At 35.2% G+C, this 22957-nt stretch overlaps 1 protein-coding gene across 15 annotated transcripts in view; it reads right to left on the reverse strand.

Annotated features, from left to right (window-relative positions):
* The window catches only part of POSTN (periostin), a 30845-nt gene extending 20897 nt beyond the window's left edge, over positions 1-9948 (reverse strand). For all 15 annotated transcript variants that reach the window (XM_058824714.1, XM_058824713.1, XM_058824712.1 and 12 more), the window contains exons 1-7: positions 9740-9948; positions 8163-8261; positions 4362-4426; positions 2990-3147; positions 2214-2378; positions 1253-1399; positions 232-373 (exon numbers count right to left, since the gene is read on the reverse strand). In XM_058824714.1, the coding sequence (XP_058680697.1) occupies positions 232-373; positions 1253-1399; positions 2214-2378; positions 2990-3147; positions 4362-4426; positions 8163-8261; positions 9740-9861 (898 nt within the window). In that variant the 5' untranslated portion in view covers positions 9862-9948. The remainder of the gene's footprint in view (positions 1-231; positions 374-1252; positions 1400-2213; positions 2379-2989; positions 3148-4361; positions 4427-8162; positions 8262-9739) is intronic.
* Positions 9949-22957: the final 13009 nt, after the last annotated feature.

The following is a 22957-nucleotide window of genomic DNA, read 5'->3' on the forward strand; positions in this document are numbered from 1 at the left end:
ATTAGAAAGTCAATGTGCTTATATTTTCACAGTTCCCTTTAAACTGTTTTGGAGATTAAGTTTTCAATGAATTTCTATCCTTAGGCAGGTGGAAAAATTAGAGACAGAAGAAATAACTCTTCTTACACACATGAAAGCAGAGGTGCTTCATTCCAGAGCTATAAGGATAATGCATTTTCTGCCTCCTGATCAACTCATACATATTTCTCATTTGCAAAAAAGTTTAAATACCTTCAGAGGCCACCTTGTCACCCATGATTCTTTCTAAAACTCCCCTTGGAAGTTTCTCAAAAGCTTCATTAGTAGGAGCAAAGATTGTGTAATGACCAGGTCTTCCAAGAATATCCATGACACCTGATGTAATGGCAGGAGCCTAAAATATAATTTTTTTTTTAATGCTGATTATTTGAAATATTACCAAAATACATTATATGTCTAATTTTACCTCATGCCTGCAGATACTTGGATGCTAGACTGAGATCAGTGTTTTAAAAAGAGAGATAATGAATGTTACAGAAAGATGAAAAAAAGAATCTACAGAGGAATGTTTTTAAACTGAAAACCAGAAAGTATTGGTTTTTATATTAAGTTTTTTTAAAGATATTAAATATTGTGGTTGCCTGTAACTGTCATGAACTCGATTTGAGGGATTCAGAGGATCTTCTCCACCTTTATGCCTCTCCAGTTAAAATACCTTTTTGTATTTATTAAGGAAATGGAAGATGGAAAAGAACAACAGTTATCTGCAAAGAAATGGTATATTTTTTAAAATATGCAGCATGAAATCCCATTACACTGTGCAGACACATTTTTCAGAAGATGGAAAAATTAGAAACTTAGACAATTTTTAATCATGCTTCCTCTATGCAAGAAAAATCCTTCTTATGTGTATCTACTGACTCTATGAGTTGGGTTCTGAAATTTATTTGGTGTCTTTACCATTTTAATTTATCCATTTTAAAATTGTTCTTATTTATCTAACACCAGACTTTGTAACTTCATGCTCACATTTCATTTTCTCAGTGCTTGAAGAGAAGACACTTTTTAGGTACAAGGGCACATTCCACCCTATTGATGTTGCCTTTTTAAATAGCTAGGTTTGCAATACTACCTGAAGCTCTTAATTTAATTAATTTCTTTTTCCTATTACTGAGCTAACACCTCTTACTTCCAGGTATTGTAGACAAATAAAAAAGGAATTTAAAAAACCCTCCTTAAATAAACAGAAGAGTTTTTATTTTTGTCCACTTACTCTAAATGATGAAAGCTCATCCTCAAATTCAATGAAATCTTGAATGGTATTTGCAACAGAAGTCAGGACACGATCAATGACGTGGACAACACCATTGGTAGCAATTTGGTTGCCATGGATGATCCTGGCACAGTTAACAGTAACAACCTGTTTTTGAAGAATCAAATAGTAGAAGATTAAACACTAATTTGATCACAGTCTTGGAACCTGACTCTCACAGACTGGCAATGTAGGTACTGTAAATTGTGTATTCACTGCTGTAATTCCAATTGGTTTTTTTCAAAATATGAAGTAAAGTCTTTTAAGATTTGAAAGTTTGACTAAGCTTCTGGAAAGATGGCAGCAGATTTATTCAGGTGATATTGATTTCATATTCATGTTTAATTTCTTACTGCAATTATTCTGATTTCTTATCTGGCTAATATGTTGATTGTACTGGTTCTTTTTAGCAATAACACCTGTAGACAAATAAATATTTTGTTGCATTTAAGACAAAAAAGATGAGTGACTTAACTGGGAGGTTTCTAGCATTTATAATTTTTTTTTTTTGCCTAGGCAAATAATGGATGTGTGTTTCCTACGACTTTCAATGCTCCTACCATGGACTCAAATTCAAATAAAAGAACTGCTTTAATATTATTTATAAAAAAAAAATTAATAGTAGATTTTTCTGTCAAATTTATTATGATCATGTATTTTGAACACAAAAGACTTTGTCTTATATGAAGAAAGTTCATTTTCTTTGGCACTTTGATTTTGAAACATCACAATCTTTACTCATCCTATCTTAGTGATTAGTCTACAGAGCAGACAAAAATTCTTCAAGAGAATATTTATTTTTGTCAGTGGCAGCTGACTTGGTATATGGTAAATTTTTGATAATATATTTTCTTAGTTATATAAGGAAATAAAGGCATCAAATAAATAAATGTATAAAGGGGAAAAAAGAGAATTGACTTACCCCATTGGGATAATGGTTAATAAACAATTTCTGGCCATTATACATAGACACCAGGGTCATGCCATTCTTAAGATCTTTTGTCAACATGCGCTTGTTTAACATGTGGTGGTGGAGAGAATTATACAGTTCAATATTTACATTGTCAACCAAATTCCTGTGGGTTTCCTGAAGAAGAAAAGGAATGTAATTAATTACAAGCTTCAAAACCTCCTGCCATTCAGAAAGATGTATGTATTGTTTTACCTTAGTATGTGCTTTCAACATATACTCAGCATCTGTTGGGGAAGACGACTTTGATGCCTATAAATCTGGCTCTACTTAAATCATCTTTAAGTCTGATTTGCTCACAAATGGAAGATGAGTCTTCATCACAGTCAAATAATTGAAGGATCTTTAATTCAATGTTTATTCAACTAAAATCATTACTAAAAGAAGGACACCTGAATTTCTGACAGTGTACAGCCATACATCATGCAGCTGCTGAAATTCCTAGGAGTTTCCCTAGGAAACTATGTTAAATAAATTAACAATACTAATATGTGTCATGCAAGTGCTTAAATAAGAAGCAATTACAGTTGCTTAGTACTCCTGAAAGTAAACCCAGCTTCTCTAGCTTCAGAAATGTACATTAAACATGTAGATTATTTCATTATTACCTGTATTATGTCCTTCTATGTCTAAAACTTGACATTGTTTCCAATCTAATTGTCCCACACTAGCTGCTTCAGCTAAAATGTTTAACTCACGCACGTGCGCACAGACACACACACACTTACTGAATCTAACTGGTCCCAGGCTTCATTGCTTGGTGCAAAGAAAGTGAAAGATCCTCGTCCCTCAATCTCTTGTCTCAGCTTTGACATGTCAGAGTAGCGCTGTGTGGTGGTAGCTCCCACAATACCAAGGGTACCATATACATGATCAATTGGAGCAACTGAAATAAACACGAGGAAAGAACACTGTAAACTCTTCAGTCAAATTTTCTTTCTGTCTTTTGGATGCATAATAGTTCTGAAACTGTTAAAGTCAGAATTAAAAAATATGTTTAGGTTAAAAATTTCATTGTCAAAATATTCAAAAATCATCTAAGCACATCTGCTTGCTGCTGCTTTTTGTGATTTTCTTAATGAAAAATTAGATCAAACAATACTGAATATTGTAAAGTTTCCTTTAGTTCTATTGTATTTTGTATCAACTCAACATGAAGGAGGGAGGCTATCCCACAAAAACTTCAATGGAGTGGGTTTCACTCAGTCATGATGGACCAGAATTCTTTCTGTGAGGCCTCTTACTCTTCTTCCAGTGTCTAGTTTATGCATAAACTGATTTATCCAGAGAGTAAGAATGGCCATAGTCTCACAGGTAAAACATGGCTACATGAGAACAGGATTCATCTCTCTCAATTTTAGGCATCTAGAAGTGAGATATTTGCATACAATCTAATAGTTTCTGGCTCTTTTTATGGTTATTGAAAAGAACAGGTGATTCTAATGCGTGACTGATCCTAATGTCAGCATCTGAAGGGAGATTAGTTTATCTGAACAAACTGAACTCTGCATTATTGAACATAGGATTATCTCAGTTGCAGGGATCAAAAACTATGAAATGTATTCCTTCTCATACTACTCTTTTCTGCTACAATTATTTTTTTTTCTACAAAGCAGAATTGCGTAAATAGGGGAGATGAAGAATTTCTGTCTTCATTTTCACTCTTTCTTTGATAAAGGCTATAAGACTCTTTAGGTAAATGAGATTCAAGTTTTTCAGAAAAAGGAAAATACAAAATTTAGATATGCTCCACCCTGGGTCCTGGCTTTCTGACCACATTGATATGCTTCAGACTACTCTTGGATTTGATGGGAATAGGAATTAAAGCTCTTCTTTGGCAGCTTTGGGAACTGAAGACACTATCAATTCTCACCAATCCAGAATCTGGAAGGAATTGGGAATTTCAACCTAAACTTTATGATCAAATTCAGGGCTAGGTAATTTTTAATTGTGCTTGCTGCATGCAAATGAAGCTGTACATTCTTAGGCTGTACTTCTTAAAAAGAGGCAATCATCTCTCATGCTTATCACCCTTGAAACTCTGCTGTAATTTTAATTCTTTCCATATGCCAACTTATCTATAAGAAAATAAGCTTATACCTGCAGGACATCCTCTTGTACCATCCATCTTCATATAGCCAGGACAGCACTCATATAGGACAGTTCTGTGGATTCAGACAAAAGCACCATTAAATAATATACAGGAGAAATAAACTAATTTTAGCTAAGTCTAATTTTATTTCTATTATCAATTTTTCATTGCTAGAACATACTCTCCAGCATTTCAGCCTTTTTTTGTCATTCAGCCCTTTTTATATTGATTACAAATTGGTCATATTTTACTGAATGTAACGTTTTTGAATTTAAAGAATGACTGACATCAGTAAAATAAAATCCTGGTCACAGGTTTGTGAAGGAAAAAGACAAATTTAAATTAACATAATAGAAATGAAAGTGACAGAATTACATGAGGTCACCTACATACTGGTTATAGGAATTCAGAGAAGGTCCTGTGCATTGTATGGAGATAAAAAGTGGGATAAGAGAGACCCTGTTTTCCAAGGAAGAATTTGAAGAAGCTCAGGAATGAAGGAGAGAACTAATTAAGAACAGGCATAAAACTGGTTCCAGAGAAGGAAGTCACTAAGATATGGATGGATGGACTCAAGGGAAAGTTCACAGGTAAATGTAGTAAGTAAGGATGAAAACCAGAATACAAGAAACCAAACGCAGGGTTTAAAAAGTTTGTCATCACAGCACACAGAGACTTTAACATTGCCAGGGGCCAGGAAATGTTATACAACAATACTCTAATTCTCAAGTACACATAAGCTACACATAACAGCAAAAGAGGACTGAATGATGATCCTATAATATAATGTTCATTTTAACATTGTTTCTTATAAGATATAGTGTCTTCTTAATTTTAAACAGAAATAAGAGTTCTACCATTGACCCGTTTGAAAAATCCTCCTCTTTTACAGGAAAATGCAAATTCACTAAAGTTATCACTGAAGTAATTTTGGCTCCTTGGAAGAAATTTAATACATTAAACTTCAGATGTTATTTTTCAAATTATCTTACACTGTACAGCATATGGTACACCATAATGACATTACTGTTTTACACAATATATTGATTTTTATAGATGTGGCTGATGTTGAAAATTCAAAAGTTCTGAACACTCATTCCTTGAAGCTTTTTACTGGGCCTTTAACCACAACAGTTCATTTTCAATTTGCAGAATCTTTGATGACAGCTGAATACATTTTTCTCATGTTTCATAATTTAAAGCTGACAAAAAGTTAATCACAACCACATTAAAATGAACAGCTTACTCAAATGAAAAGTTGGACTTAATATCTTCAACATCCAAACTACTTAAAGAGATTTTAAAATAGACTGGAAGAAAAATTATAATGAACAGCATGATTGGAAAAGTGAGGATATCATTCCATAAAAGACAGCAATCTGATAGAGGTGGTGAAAATTATTTCTTTTTTAAACACTGTCTTTTATTTCTCCATACTAGGAAAATATTTTTTGTCCATTCCTTCATAGGCATAAATGTACATGACATATTCACCCTTCTGCCATGTGCATATTTTCAACTGAGAAGCCATATATTGAAAGTATTTGTACAGTTGTTTTAGTACATCTCTTCCTGTAGAGCAATTCATTAAAGACTGTGTCTTGGGAATGCATGGATAGCATGGGCTAAAGATTTTTAATCTAATGATAAACCTTTTACTCTTAGTCCTTCTTGCATCCTTGCCAGAAGCTAATAATAAAAACATAATAATCTGATTATCTGTTAAAATAATGTAGCAAAATAGGAATTAAAATATTCTCCTAATTGTGTGAACTGCTTTGTCATGAGAAAATATTTTTTCCTCCCTTGGAATAGAAAATATTTCCCCCTCATCCCATGGAAAGCTATGAAAGATTGCATTAATTAGCTTTTGGAAAAGGAAAGAAGCAGCTGAGTTATAAGCATAGATTAAGACATGGCAAGATAATCCTCATACTACATCCAACAATGATACAATTAATGAAAGACAGAAAATTGGCTGAAGAACATAGGTAAGAAGAAAATGCTTCTTCAGCCAAGCATTACAAGATCAGTGACTTTTTTACCACGTATCTTGTTATGCACAGCCCAGGCTTCTTTTCAGTTAGCAAGTTCCTACTTACATTATTCATATTCCCTTACAGTTTTCTGCAATTAGAAGCTTCTTTAGCTGTGCTCAAAATGTAAGAAAGATGGATGGGAGAAAAGAGGTTTATATGGAGGATCATCCCTCAATAAAGTCAGAACCAGATAAAATTTGGTGCAAGACGCAGTTCCTCAGTATCACCTGTGTGTAGGTAGAGCACACAGGGGAAATGCCACCTCAGACCAGATCAGAAATTATCCTCATATGCATCCCTACTAGTTCAGTATAAGCCTGTGGCCAAAAGAAGGAAGAAATCAATTATTCAGCTAAGAAACCAATGATGCATTCTTGAGGTTTTGGTGGGGTTCGTTTCTTTGTCTTTGTTGGGTTTTTTTGTTGTTGTTGTTTTTGTTTTGTTTTGGTTTGTTTGTTTGTTGATTTTTTGTGGTTTTTTTATGTACAACATTGTCCTGACCTCATCCAAAAGAGTATATTCCAAAGGAAAAAGACAGAACAGCACTACCTTAATCCTTGTTATTCTTGGCTAATGGAGCCAGTTTTCAGTTTATTCAAATCAGCTCTGTGACTCATCTGTTTCTACTTCTTGCTGGCATGGAGATAAAATACTGCTGAGAAACAGTGGAAAGACTTTTGTTCCAACAAATGCTGATTTAGGAAATTTGTATGTTACACTTCCATTGTAAATGGGAATTGCACATAATGAAAACTTTCAACATTTTATAGACATAAGTTAGGGAGGACTTTTTAACATGGAGATACTGACATGAGATGAGCTGTTGTCCTTTGGATTAGCATTCTTATTGGAGAAGTCTCTTAGTTTTGTCTGTGTTTCTGGGTTTAGTATGCAGAGTATAAAACTCATAAATGGCTAAGACTAAGTTACAACAGACGCTTTATTATAACCACAAAACCCCCTAAACAACCCTCAGGAGTTCTATGACTGAACTTATTCTCACACAGATTCTTTTTCTCATCTAGCCCTGCTCTGTGAGTGCTTGTTCAATGGTAGGGGCGTTAAAAAGGAAGGGGAAGAGCAGGTGATAATTTTGTGTACACTGTCACGACCAAACCCACCCAGCCCCACTGCTCAAAGTCTTTCTCTGGTTGGCGGTATTAGACTTCTTGAGGCCATGCACAAGATTTCTGAAATATTTTACAGCTAACATTCCTCCAAATTCTGGTCATGAGGAGAACAAAGTCTCCATGTGACTTCAGTTCGATGAGTCTAAACTGCCTATTGTTTCAAACTACTTTTCCTAATGCATGAAGTTATCCATCATTGCTTCTGGAGCTTTGAAAAGTAATGAATTCCCTCAGATTCATTCTGAGAGCAGACTTTCTTTCATGGGAAGACATGACATCTATCTAGGAATAAAACCACAGAAGTAGGTTGCTTTCCAAAACTGCCTGTGAGAATATTCAGGTTCAACTCTAACCATTTTCAGGAAATACCTTTCTTCCCAATGTGTCTGCGGTAGAACAAAATTTAGTGCCAAAGTTGTCAGCAGTATGGCAGACTTTAATGAAAAGGTGAAGTATTTTGGATGACTTGCAGTGTGCCCAGAGAAGGAAAGGGGAAGTCAGTATTGCAATGCCACCTGGAGGAAAAGTAAAGATTCTGACATAAACTGTAAACAGTTTGTCCGTGAGAAAAGGAGTTTTCTAATCATACGTTTTATTAGCTCAGTCAATAGAGAACAGTTTGGAAGCAGAGCATACTTACGCTTTCTTTCCACAGATGGATTGCTGGTACCAGTTTCTGCAAGTGCTGAAGTATTTCTTTTTTGTTCCCATAACTTGCTGAAGAGCACAGACATTTGGGCTATGGGTGCGGTGAGAAACATTGTAAAAAGAAGTTTTCATACATGAAAAATTTTACATGAAATAGTAGAAAATAGTTTTCCTGTCGAGTAACAAATTAACATCTGGATTCATTTCCCAGGACAGGTGTGTTTTGAAGTAGCCACAGTGCAAGTTCTTGGGGCTGCCCAGCTGGATTCCTTGGCAAGTCCACCCTCCCTGCAGCGACACAAGCTTCCCCCTTCATTCTGGTTTGACCCTGTGTGTCTGATGGGCAGTGATCACCAGCTGTGCCCAGGCAAGTCTCGATATCCATTTCTCCCTTCCCCCTGTGAAGTGAATTACCAGACACCGGGGACCACTGAACACCATGACGCTCTTTTCATTAAAGTTTTTGTCTTTTACACATCTGTGCAGCTGCAGGTCATGGGGAGATGGGGAAGAAAAGTGCCTTGTTCTTTATGTAGAAGGAAGCCCTGTCTTCTGTAAATCAATCAGCTATTTTGATTACCAACCATTTTGAGTACCACAGGCACCTAAATAAACATTCTGGGAATTACTGGGGACCAAAGGGTAAATTGGCATGTAAATAAAAGGAGTCACAGGCTTCAGAGGAGGAATACGTGTTCCTTAGCATGGTGGTGTACAAAGATGAATTTCTTATGGTCAAATTCCATGGAGCAAGGGCATTTCATCCCTTATTTTTATACTTCTGCAATTAAAAAAATTCATCACCTCCGAAGTTAGAATATATATTTTACAACGCTGGGAAACTAGTGAGCTTCTTTATTTGAAAAGCTAAAAAAATTTGAAAAGCGTGTGTGTGTAGCAAGCAGTGGGAAGATAGGATGGTAAACAATTCTTATTCACAGAATGTTTTTTGCTTAAGAAGACTAGAGGAAAATATCTTTAGGCACATGTGTTTTCCTGACACCAGCTGTTTAAATTATTTCCATGTCTCCAAGCAGCCTGGCTTGTAAGCGTTGCCTTTTGGAAGCCCTGCTGAGCAGCTTGCTGCATTGCTCTAGTGGGAACAGAAGTTTCACAAAGGATTCCCAATGTATATTCCCACATTAGAAAATATTTAAATAGAGTTAACAGTTTTCATCAGGATGGAATAAAGAGAGCAAATACTGTGGATAGCTATCAATTCTGCAAAAATTTGAAAACACATAAAAAATTTCTGATCTCCCATTACAATACTTACAAACTGAAATTAATTTTGGTGATTCTGAATCACATTTTATACATTGAGAAGTGGTGATTTTAGATTTCTTTCCATTTTATACAGTTTAACAGTATTCTGTCTCCTTTTAAAACTCTGTGTAAAGCTTTTTATTCAGGAACAATTCTTGTAAAATGAATTTTAAAAGAAAATAATACTTGAAGGACAGTAAAAATTCATAGTGAAAAATCACATGTAATATAATGCTAGAAGAAAGGGGAGAATAAAGATTAACAAGCTTCCTTTTAAATTAGAAATAAAAGCCAGTTACTTACCCCTGGTCCCGTGCCCTTATTCGACTGTGAGTTAAAATCTTGTCATAGTGAGCAGAAGCAGCTGCTTGTTCAAAAGCAGACAACAAAAAAGGCAAAAAGGTGAATAAGAAAAAGATCTTCATCTTTAGTCCTCTGTTGCTTCTGGCAAGTCTAGAAGAGGGAACTGGCAAAGGGTCTGGAGAGCTGACAATTTATATACATGCTAGAAGGTGGTGGGAGGGGACCAGAGGATCAACCTGAAACTTTGTACCACCCCCCTTAGAACAGCAAACAGCTTCTGCTGCCAGCTTCAGTAACCTAAATCAGTACCCTAATTAACCATATAAATAATTTCTTTTAATCCCCAATTGATTAATTTTTTCCTTATTACAGAAGGCTTAACATTTTATTCTGCTGACACAACAACAGAGAGAGTTTGAGAAGTTTAGACTTTGACTTATGGTTTAGTATTTATAGCACTGAGGCATCCAGAGGTCATGATCACTGCGTGTGGTTTTATTCAAACCCAGAGGAAGATGTTGTCTGTTCCCATAAGAACTGCATTGCTTTCCTTTGTTTTCCATGTCCTCACAGTTATCAGCTATGAGCTGTTTAACTAGTGAAACTGATGAAAGTTACAAATACACTTGCCAATAACCTGAAATAGCATTTTTGTCCTGAGAAAAAAAAGCTGTATTAACACATATTCTGATTATGAAGTAGTCACTCAATCAAATGCAGTATTAATTTAAATATTCAATTTAATTCTAATGATAACAAGTACTGTTACATAATGCTTTCATTCAGAGCTTTATGTAATATATGATTACTTATCATATCAAAATCACAGAGTATCTGAACATTTGCATGTGTACCTTTCTGTACTTATTAGTCAGTCCTTCAAAGCCTCTTGGAAAATGCAATGGAAATGGAAAATCCCAATCTGAGCTGTAACTGAGGAAACTGAGGCAGAAGTGACAGGCTCCAGTCTCCCATGAAGGGATAGTCTTAAGGCTCCAGGGGCAACTGGTGTGTTGACTGCAATCTAGGAGTTTGAAATTTTCATGCCAAGGAAAAAATTCTGCCATTTATATAGATGTGTTTGCATAGCACTTCATGGTTTCTAAGATTAAGAGCAGAGACATTTGGTTAAATGTTATGTGGGCTTCTGTTCTATCATGATCTCTATATACCCAACTTGAAAAAAAGTCAAGATAGCTCATGGAAGTGTCAGCAGCTCTTGATGTACGAACTCCACGCCTGAAACCTCACTGACAGATCCACTGATGGAAGTGATGGGTCAACTCTGTGATTTCATATTACAAGCCTTAGGAGAATATCAGTGCTGTGCTCTTATTCCTATCAGAGCTTTTAATTTCTTTCTTGTCTTCATAGCAAGAAATACTCTGAGAAATATCACCTCTTAAGTGCCTCGCTGTGATATTTCAAGCTGCTAATTAGCATTAGCTGAGTAGTCTTTGCAGTTCTCAATTTAAAGGTGAAAAAAAATCAGAAGATATGCTGCAAAATTAACTTGAAATCTTCAGAAAGTCCTAGAACTGTGCCAGTAACCTGTCTTCTCGGGAGTCCATCCCTCATCTCTGAGATCTCAGCATAGCTCACGTACTTCTCTTCCACACGTACAATGTACCACCAAAAAAAAGTAGCAATTAATGCTGCTGCATGCATTGAGCTCTTGTTTACAGAGCTATCCACCACAGTTAATGATGGAGCAATCTGAGAGGGCAACCATTTTTCTTTCCATGGTTTTCCTGTTTTCTGATTAGTGACCCTACCTCAAATCTCAGAGAATCCCGTTTGTTCTCTGCATTGAGTACAGTAGACTATAGTCCAACACTTAATAACAAGCCTGGTGACATCATTATACTATATTTAATGAGGCAAGCATTAGCCAAAAATAGTAAATGCAGAGGTAAACCAAGCTGCCACCTTAGTTCTTTTCCTTCCTTCTGCTAAATGCTTTGTGCTATTATATTTCCTAAGTGATGTGATGTTGAAGATCTAATTACAAATGTTAAATATCTAACCATAAAATTGATTAAAACACTGAATGGATTTGAATTACTATCACAGTAATAGGAATAATTATTACCTAAAACAGAAAGAGTATATCCAAATAAATACCTGGAATAAGAAAAGAACACATGTTGATTTTCATCTTCCAGGACATGCAAATATTGTCAAGAAGCGAAGTCTAAGGTATCTGCTATTCTGAAGAGTTTATTGCATTTCTCTAGAGACCTCTAGTGGAGAGAAATCTGTAAAGTCATTTTCTGAAACTTGTGTTAATTGTTCACATTATGAATTTATTGTATGAGAAGCAATTAATTTTATTATTCCTAAAGAGGATTAGTTTAACTATTTGATACAAATTCTTTGTATTAAAGTATTTAGGGTTGTGAATAACTTCTTTTGCATCAAATTGAAGCAACAGAAACATCTGTCTATTAGCAATTTGTACCCAACCCATAAAAATGAAATCTCAACATGATAGCAATATGGCTCAAAAGAAGCCAGTATTAATTCTGGACTTAGTTCTCTCTGGTCATTTCCTGCAGGAATTAACAAAAAGAATTCTGCTCCTGAATCAAAATTGTTTTTGCTTTAAAGTTTAAATTTCATGTGGCACACATTGTCAAATACTTTTTCTCCTTATATTTCCATGTTTTTTTCAATAACTAAACTTATTCTATACATTATCTTTCCAGATTTTAGCAGCACAAAGGAGTTTATCAAAATAGCTTCCTGCTTTTTTCCGCATGAGTGTTATTTCATCCAGTGAGTGTGTGACACAGCATGTATATATAAACATACATGGGAATTAAATCACAGAAAGCATTGCTAGGTGTAGAAATAGCTCATAGCCATCTGAATTTAGAAGAGAAGAAATGGAGAAATGAAGAAAGGAAGACTCAAAGTTGTCATTCTGGTGATTCAGAGCTGTAGATACTAACTACTAACTACTAACTTTGATTCCTTCTATATTTTAAGGAAAGATTCATCTTCGTCTGTCCTCAAAAACTGTAAGTATCTGGTTTTAAGCAAGTCAACAGGAGCTGTAAAATCAACCTGATCTCTTAGAAGGTGCTATTTTATAGTCAAATTTTGATGGAAGAAGAAATATTCCTAAATTATAAAATATCATGTACATACTCCAGTTTCTTGATTATGAATTTATTTCTATCATTTTTATGCATAATGATTAAATTTAAAGTGTGATGTTCCTAGATGTTATTCTAAACTCAGATTTAAAGTATCTTGTATACCAATTTATGGATCTGGTTTTCTTTAGGAAATTATATTTAATGGTGATTTGTAAACCCTGGGAAGGATTGCTTCTAATCAGTCTTTCAAAAGTTTTTCGTTGTATGGACTAATCCTTCTTATGCTATTTGAGAAAAATATACAGACCCAAACCCAAAATATTCTGCTTTCTCTGTGTCAAAGTGACACTAGAAATCCCAACACATAAACTGCAATGTCCACATGGCAAACTTTTATAAAATGTAGCAGTAAAGTGTGAGTTATATGGTCTGATTCCTCAGTCCTGATCTGCATATTCAGCTCAGTTACCCTGAAAAATTAAGTAGGGATTAACCTTACTCCCAGGAAAAAGGAATGTTGATTTCTCATCCAACAGCAGGTGATGCTCTTGGCATTGGCAAACAATTGTTTTCTTCCTTAGAGAATGAGCACATCTGACAGGGCAGCCTGCAATAAAATCCAAGTTGTGCTGTAAAGCACCGTGGCAAGTGTCAGTGCAACACCGATATAAGAGCTGGGGGAGCCAATCAATAGGAGTTAAGAAGTCATTCAGGTAGCAGCAGAATGTACCAGAGGGTCCCAAAGACAAGATAGAAGTTACAAGGGTGTTTGTGTTGAGCACCACTAATTTTTTAAACTTATCCCAGAATTAGATGGTATGACGATGAACTAGACTGTGTCAACACTCTCTGTTCTTTACTGCTTAAAGGAAAAAGCACAGACAAGCAAACAAAGAAAAAGTCTGCGAGTTTGCCAGTGCCATCCAGTTTATTTAGTTAGTGAAGATGCCTCATGAACAATTTCTTTTTTTTTTGTGAGGTTGAAATGACAGCAACTTGTCAGTAATATGCAACCTAAATGGCCCAATTAAATGCTTATTTATTCTGCTGGAAAGCTTTTACAAACTTCAAAGGTCATTTAAAGTACTCTAGTGCAGGTAAAATTTATCACATGTCCAGTTAATCAAAAGGTCATTTATTGCAGTGTCTGTATTGTCATGAACACTAAGTAGTGCTCATATCCCCAGGATATGTATACTACAGAAATGGTGGCTTTTTCATCTGGTTTGAATTTTGTAATGGCTGCTGTCAAGTTAAGGCAAAATTCTAAGCTTCTTGCTGTTTACAAGCTGTATAATCCTGAATGCCGTGAGCCTTTCCTGTAACTGCCAAACTTTGAAACCTAGAACATACAAAGGCATGAATCAAAAGTGTAAGAAAGAATTTATGGATGTGGTGGTATGGTGGGTATGAGGTGCAAAAAACATGGGAAATACCAACATTTATGATGAAAGAGATCTTTTAAATTAGGCCTTTGATCAATAACACTGCAATAATAAAAGAGCAACATTTGCTTTCCTCTAAGAGTAATAGAAAATTACTTAGGAGCAGCTCGAAGAGAAACAAATACTTTCAGGTTTTATAAGGTTAAACACAAGAAAGACAGCATTCTAGAAGATGTGAAAATAAGAAACTGAGGTGTAGTGAAACTTTAAAGCTTAAATTCTTTAGTTTGAGCTTCTGTATGTATGTATGGAAGGGCAATGGATTTGACATAAAAATTATTTTTCATTATTGATTTTCTTTTTTAAGTGCACGTGACATACCAAGATAGAGATTTTGTCAATTGAAGAATGTAGTAGTGTCAGCTCAGTGTGGGAAGAGAGAAGTGATCTAAGCAACTATATGAAGTTTTTTGAGAATTATCAGATTCTCAGAGATTTCGGGAAACAGAATCATTAATGTTTTTAACAAAATCTAAAATTACTTCTTGTTCAGATATTTTTTAAATGGAAGGGATGAGAAAGCAAATGCAAGATTGATCTCTGATAAAATAATGATAAATATTAAAATATATAAAAGTTATTTTTTTCAATTTAATAATTGAAAAAACCTCAAAATTAATACAATTCTATTTACAGAGATTACTATAAAACAGAGATGACTATAAAAAGTTTGAAGTCTTGAGTTTCAAGAGCTACTGGAAAGGCACAGCTCCCCTTCAAACTGAGCAGGGAAGGATTTGACCCTGGTGTAATCCTGGGAGGGATTTTCCCACATGGTGTAAAATATCAGGCTCTCTATTTGTCTGACATTCAAGTTTGTTTACTGCACAGAACTGAGTTGAAAGTCAGAGAACCAGATCTGGACATGACAAGACATATTGCCTTCCTCCTGGCATCTATATTCCTATATATCCAGTCTGGAGACTGGGCAATTATCTGGTATCTCTTTCCTACAAACAGCTATAGTGCATGACACAAATTTTAGGACCTTCTTAGTGTGTGATTAGGATACAGTATTGTAAATATGGGGGGAAAAACCCCACAGGATGGGTTCTAAATCAAGGCTTCTCCATGTAAATATTCACTACGAAAAAGTAGTTTCTTTGAGTTGGAGAAGTTTAAGATAGGTTAACTGTTCTAGGAAACAAAATACTTCTTCCAGGAATTGAAGTATTTAATGATTTTAAGTTTTAAAAAATTTGAGTTCACCTAATATAATAAATAAATAGCTGTACTAATAAGAACTCGATGCTGAGGCATTGTCCTATACCAGTGAGACCCTGCACTGTACATAAAACAATAAGACCTCAAATGTGGCCAGATTTTATTTTTCATATGCAATGCGACAAGGTCAAAATTAAATGTTTTTGTGACAAAAAACATGTGACTGTCTTCACTGTGGATACTTTGAAATATGCAGGTTGTCTTCTGAAGGGCTAAGATAGCATGAAAATATGAGTGTCATCTTTCTAAAGCAGAACATACCAACCAGGTTGAAGAAAATCAAACCTGTTTTTAACTAGATTTCATGTAGATTCACACTTAAAGAGTGTTGCCCTAGTAGATGGATATGACTTTCAAATTTAGATTTCAATTCATCAAGTCGTGTCAGCATATTTATTGCATTTCAAAATTTTCAAAGCATGCACTGTGAGATTTGGTCTGTACTATGTATGCAGTTTTTTGCACTTTTGCACATTAGATTTGTTTTAGGTCCTTTCTGGAATATGTGACTTTTCATAAGAAGTGACACCTACCCTAGTTTTTATTATAAATGTTCAGTTTAAAGATCATGACTTGCAAGGCAAAATTAGTTAAATAAAATAATGCAGAATATAATCTCCCTCGACAAATCAGTAGATCTAATTCTGCAAGGTTAGAGAAAATTGATTTTCTCTTTGACAAGGGCACAGGTTTGAGAAAAAGATTAAGGATATCAGTATCTTATTTTGGAGAGGAAATCAAACACTTAAGTGTAATGTCAGATACACAATTATTATTTCACTGGTTCAGTGAGTTACCATAGTAATACAATCCAGTGACTTTTGAAACAACTTATTTATCTTAGTGACTGAGGGGAGGGGTAATTGTATTCAGAATGAAGCTGAATCAAAATAAGGGAATATGGTTTTTTTACCACAATTACAATGAACAGTCCATAGCTCCACAATATAAACTTATTGATTACAGATCTGTCTTTTGAAATCAGCCTCACTTCTATAGTTAAGGCATGAATGTATTGTGAAGAACCAAGAGTAATCACTTGAGTGGTCACTTTTCGTGTTGTAAGGACATGACTTTGAGTGAGTCTTACTTATTTTGTGGTGTTTGTAGAACACTATAAATTATAATTAAATGACACAGCTCATTGGTGTGATCTGGCATTAACACATAAACCGGAGAAAAAAAGGGCAATAGTTAAATTCTGACCTTGTCTGATGCATCTTTCAGTAACACAGCTCACTTGTTTAGCAGGCAGCATTTATTACAAGCAAGCATTTCACTACCAAATGAGCTCTGGCCACATTAAAGATCAATTAATAGGAGCTAGACTGTAACACTGGCTTTAGAAGTAAAAAACATGGAATAAAAGAAGCATCCATGTCATTGGAAGATCAGAGGTGTAGCAAATTAAAAATCAGGTTAATTAAAGCTCACGGAAAGATCTGTGTATAAAATGACTGGATTTCTTATGCAGATGAACAGAATTACTGTTTGGTTATTCTGTATCTGGAAAAAGATAAGTTTTATGATTTCTCATATCATGCAAAATAATAAAGTATAAGCCCAAATACTGTACAATAAATTTTGGATGCTGTATTCTTCCCTGAAGATAATTATTGCAAAAGGAGAAAAAAAGAGACCTTTTTTCTTTTTTTAGGAATGGATTTTCCTTTTCAATCATGCATAAAAATTTATACTAGATTGTTTGAGTGGTTGGTTGTATCTATACATTTTGCAGTACAAACTATACCGATAAATTACATGCTACAGATGGTACCAATTTGTCAGATCATTAAATAAATTTCAACTTCACTAAATGTGCTGCTTTTTAATGAAATGATATCTAATAAACTATTAGACACATGGCAGCCAGCTCCTTAAATACCTGTACTGCAATTTTTCTCACTTCATAGCTCCTGAGTGCTGTACAGCGTCAATATCAGGAAATTAAAATATTATGTGTCTGAATGATCCTGAGGCTATCCAAGCAAATAACCAGTGCCTACAGTCTGCATAAAACTCAGACTGCTAACATTGCTTAGTGTTTATGATGTGGAAAAGATAAGGTTTTTAGACTCTACTAATACAAAGAGAAATCAGTTTATGAGTCTAGTTAAAACTGATAAGGGACAAAATAAAAATTAACATATTCCACTAACTTTCAACAGACATCCCATTTATAGATCACTGAGTAACAAATTTCATAAAGTTATTGAGCAAATTAGAGGATGCATTCTCACACATGGGGAGAATTCCAGCTACAACTCTGTGCATCTTTAAATTATTTTGAAAGCCTGTCCCTAGAACTTCTCTGAAAAGGTGATCTATTTCAAAGTAAGGATTAGGACTACAATATGCATGGCCAAAGTTTCACCTTGAGAGACTGAAAGAGAACTTATGGAATACAGAATGCCCTGATATGGGGTCAAACCTTTGTCCAAGTGGTATAATGTTTGTCAAGAACACAGCACAGAAAAAATGTCTAATTTGGAGAGAGGTTATCTTAGACTGAATTTTTGGGTGTTTTTGCCTTTTTTTTTTTTTTCCATTTTAGAGGAAAATCTTTCTATTGAGCTATATGATCTTGATAAAGCCTGAAAAATATAAGGATTACCTCAATCAAAGAGAACATGTGATATGCATCATGTACACCCCTGCCCCTTGGAATTGAGGCATGTTGCTTTTTTCCAAACATCTATGTTTGACACAATCATTCCTTGATATGAACATGTCACAGAAGATATATGCAGCAATACTTGGTCAATATTATGTCTTATGTTACTTCACAGTGAATAATAATCCCCAGTTCCAGCTTGAGCAATACTAGATAATTCTAGCATGAGTAATTATCAGTTCCAAGGTTTCTTTTTTAGTACTAGTGTGTCTAGACTAATTTAGAGTTTCTTCCTATGTTCTGCTCACACAGACTTTAATTTAGGTATGATAATTCTCCCGTCTGTAATTAAATCCTGGAGTTAAAGAGCATAACAAGCAAAAAGTGGGAGAACAGCCCTGGGGATATTAAGACTGATCTTTCTTTCTAACAGATGGTGTAGGCATGGAGTTTAATATTGAAAAGCATAATGCTTTACTCTGTCATTTTTAGCAGTGCTTCCAAATGCTTTGACCTTTGTCACAGCATTGCTAAAAGGCACTTAAGTCCTCCTTCTGTTTCACATAGCTCCCTCTGGCAGAATAAGGATCACTGAAGTGGCAAGGAAATAAACCTACATGCACTTTAGGGATGCCTGTAAGACTTCCAGAGTAAAGAAAAAAGGCATACAATTGAGAATGAGGCTCTCAGAATGAATTATAATCACTCCATATTGTATTTAAAACTGATAGCAGACTTTTAAACTTACTGATAACATTTAATGAGAGCTGTGACTACATGTGAGGTTTTTGCCATTGCAGAGCAACTGCGCATTCATGTTGATGCCTTACTCAGACTTGCCTTGAAGTCCTGGCTGATAACATCCAAGCTGGAGGGAAAAAGTCCCTGAAGTCTTGAAGTGGGTATAGACATAAGATATGTGGCAGACAGCACAACACAGCATCTGAAGCCGTGTGTACTTGGGGGCCATGTGCCTACTGAGCTTAGGAAACTCCTCATTGCTGAAGGTTCCACCAACAATAGCTTCTGACTTTGGTCTGGTTCTTGGAAATTCACACTGAATGGCACTTCCAACGTCCAATACCTGTCTGCAGAACTCCCCTCCACAGCTAATAGTTCAGGTGGAGGTTTAATAGAAGTGGGTGTTGGAGAACCAAGCTCCTACACAGCACATTGCTGCCCTTCATCTTCAGAAAGAGCATCCTTGGGCAGAAGTGATCAAATAACAGTGGACATCTGATTATGGACCTGCAGGCTGGGCAGAGCCAGAGCAGCCAGGGGCTGCCTTCTGCCAATCACAGCTATTTCCAGCTGGCTCCAAAGTTTGGCAGCAGACAAACCCCAGGCCTTAAGTACCTGTTCAGCAAGGTAAAGGCTGGCATATATTGCGCATCCTTTTTTCTTCTTGAACATTCATAGAGAACTGTCAAAAATTTTCGTAGTATTACTTGCCTAAAAAAATTGTTTGATACCATAAGAAAAATCTGATTCTCCTGATAAAAGTTTTAGTCTTTCTTTTAATTATTTGCATTTGAAGGCAAGAGTGGATTTGTTTGGATAAATAGCAAGGTATCTTAAGGGTTTTTCTGCTCCATAAGATTTTGATTCATTTTAATTTCTCAGTACAGAGGTTCTCATGAGGGATCTTTTCAGCTGCTGCCCTGGAGCTGTATAGCTTATGAAATGAAAAAGAAAACAGGTCCATGTGTTTCAGTAAATATATCAATCAAGATATGGTGCATATTTAGTTCTCAAACATTTCTTTATTTATTTTCCCATGCAAAGAGTTCCTCTCCTTTCGTGAAATTAAGAACTTCCTTCCATGAAAGGAAATGAAATCTTGAAAATGGAGAAGCAAGTCTCACAAACACTCTGGAAGGGATGTATAATAAAAAAAGAAAATTTGGAAATGGAGTGGCTGTAAGCACGATGAAATGAGGTGCATTGAAAAAAGAACCAAAGCTTACCAAAATTTACTACACTGAAATCCCCAAATCAGGGAACGAAATGAAAAGACAGGAGAAGAATTTGATGCAATGAAATTCTTAAAGAGAAAAAAAATTCTCCAGAAAAAAAAAATCTGATACAAAGTGAAAATAAGGAAAGCCAATGGGTTGACGTGAAGTGCAGGAATATCAACTGAAGCCTGCCCAATTGAGCCTTATTGAAATCAGAGGACAAAGTTGTACAAACACTCCAGAAAGGAGACATGGTCAATCAAACATGAAATTGAAAAAAAATCCATAAAATTTGAAATGCACTGACTACAACCAACTGTACTTAGATGAATGAGGGGTACTAAAACAGACAAAAATTTGCCAAAATAATTTATTTTAAATCCCTAATATCAGGGGAAAATCTAAAGAAAGTGACAGGGATAAATGTGAATTAATGAAATTGTAAAAAAAAAGCAACCTGAAATTAAGTGAAAGCAAGAAAAGAAAATGGACTGATATGAAGTGCGAGGAAATGAACCAAACCTTTCTGCATTTATTCTCATTGGGATTTCTATTGCTTTCAGGAAATGAAGAATTTCCTTTCAGGCATGGAAATGAAATTTTGAACACAGAGATGAAACTTTCAGATACGGTCTGGAAAGGAAGTATTATCAATTAAAATGAAAGTGCAAAAATGGCATAAAATTTAGAAGTGGCTTGACCACAATCAAGTGTACAGAGAGTAAATTATGAGTAGTGAAAATGACTGAAACTTGCTAAAATTTTACTTACTGAAGTGCCCAAATGAAGAAACCAAATTAAAGGAAAAATCAGGCAAAGAAAGTGAACAAATTAAACGTGTGCAAAAAATACTGCACAAAAGTGAAAACATTAAAATGGCGTGGGATGACATGAAGCACCGGAGAATAGGCAAAGCCTTGCCAAATTGGCTGGTTTTGGGGTGTAGGGAGGGGCCTCAATGGCCATCAGAGCTGGGATTACAAGGTGGCTCTAGAGGTTTTGGTGATCTGGAGTGGGTAGGAAGCATGTGGCATGTTTTTGACGGCATGGCACATCTTTTTTTTGCAGCAGCAGCTCATGCAGGCAGGGTTAGTCATCCTCCTGCTAGTGGGGTTTTTTATTTTATGTTGGGGTTTGGTTGGTTTTCGCTTTTTTCAGCAATACTCACCAAATTTCTTCACTGGAGACGTGACTGGGCAATGGAATTGTCTGCCAGGGAGGTGCTGGAGTCACCATCCCTAGATGTGCTTAAAAAAAGACTGAACGTAGCACTCAGTGCCATGGTTTAGTTGATTAGGAGGTGTTAAGTTAGGCCATAGGTTGGACCTGATGATCTCAAAGGTCTTTTCCAACCTCGTTCCTCCTGTGATTCTGTAATTTTGACAGAATCAGCAGGTAAGTCAATAGTGTTATGCTCCCTTGGCAGTGGTGACAATGTCACAGAAGATCAATAATAAAATTCCAGGTGACCAATGAAAATACTTTAAATTGCATTTAACACTGTCTTTATGTGGGAAATAGATTTCCCATGGAAATTGTTTCTTTTCTGGTTTATTGTGAAGAATTTTTCTTTTGCAGTATTAGCATCTTGTTTCAGGTTTATAATTGCTTTTATTTGGTCTTTCATCACTTACTTCTCTTGAACATTCTGGGTAAATCTTGGCTCAGTATCATACATCTGGTTCTCTCTTCATCAGCTCCAGTGTGTGAGTGTGTGGGAATATTTAAGTTTTAAGAAGTTATTCATGTTCTGCAGAAATAGAAAACAAACAAACAAGCAAGGAAAGAAGTAGCTTCCAAAATGAAGTGCTCTTTCCCCACCATACATGGTCCTTAATGAATAAACTTTCTCAGTATTTATTTCTCTGGGGAAATATGAGCCAGATTTGGGTTAGAGTTCGACTTCCTAAAACTCTGGGTGTTCAGACCAATGTTTTGGGTTCTAAAACAGAACAAACTCTAAAAGCGTTTGTTCTGTTTTAGACAGCCTTAACTATTGAAATACTTTCTTACATGTATTTTATATTTATGTCCTATTATATTTTTTGTGTTATTGTTACTATTGTTTAGACATGACTGTCAAGGACTCTATATCATATCTATGACTGGGTAAACAAATCATTATTATAGACTCTTAAAATCAGCAGAGCACATTTCTCTGTGGCTGAAGTCCTCATGCTTCTTCCATGTGGATCTGATTTCAGATCAGAGCTGCACAATTCAAGGACAATAAATTCACCAGGGAAATAGAGAGTTTTAGATCTTGGGAAGTTACAGTCATGTAAAAATAACATCAGTAGAACCAGCCTCATATGAGGTCTCTCATAATCTCTCCTGATTTACATCTCTCAGTTAATGAAATTCTTAATAATTAATAAATAAAATTCTGGGTGTCTTACAAAGCACCCACAGAAGCAACTGTATAATTAAAAAAAAAAAAAAGGTGAAAAAAAATGTCCCTCGAATTGTACTTAATAAAAGTGAAGGGAATTAATAATGTGGATATTCGCTTCTCTAAATGTAACATATTTATACAAATATATCTCTTTCAATTTTCTTTTCTCTACTTCTTCTTCTTGATGTAGAAGTGGATTCTGTTAAATTAGTTATAGTGAAAGAATATTTCCATGCTTTTCTAGCTGCATTCATTTTGGATATGGCTGAAAAATATTATATCTGAGTACCACACGTAATTAATACAAATAAAACTATCTTTTAATCCTATGGACATAAGGTCAAAGGTGACATTTCAGTATTTGGTCTTACTTTCTGCTTTTAGAAATAGGTAGCAGAAAATGTAAGACATTTTTATTAGTGGAGTTACACATTCTCTGTAAAAACATAGTATTAGATATGGAAGATATGGAGAAGAA

This window comes from Ammospiza caudacuta, chromosome 2 (genome assembly GCF_027887145.1).
Source record: "Ammospiza caudacuta isolate bAmmCau1 chromosome 2, bAmmCau1.pri, whole genome shotgun sequence".
Classification (NCBI taxonomy): Eukaryota; Metazoa; Chordata; class Aves; order Passeriformes; family Passerellidae; genus Ammospiza; species Ammospiza caudacuta.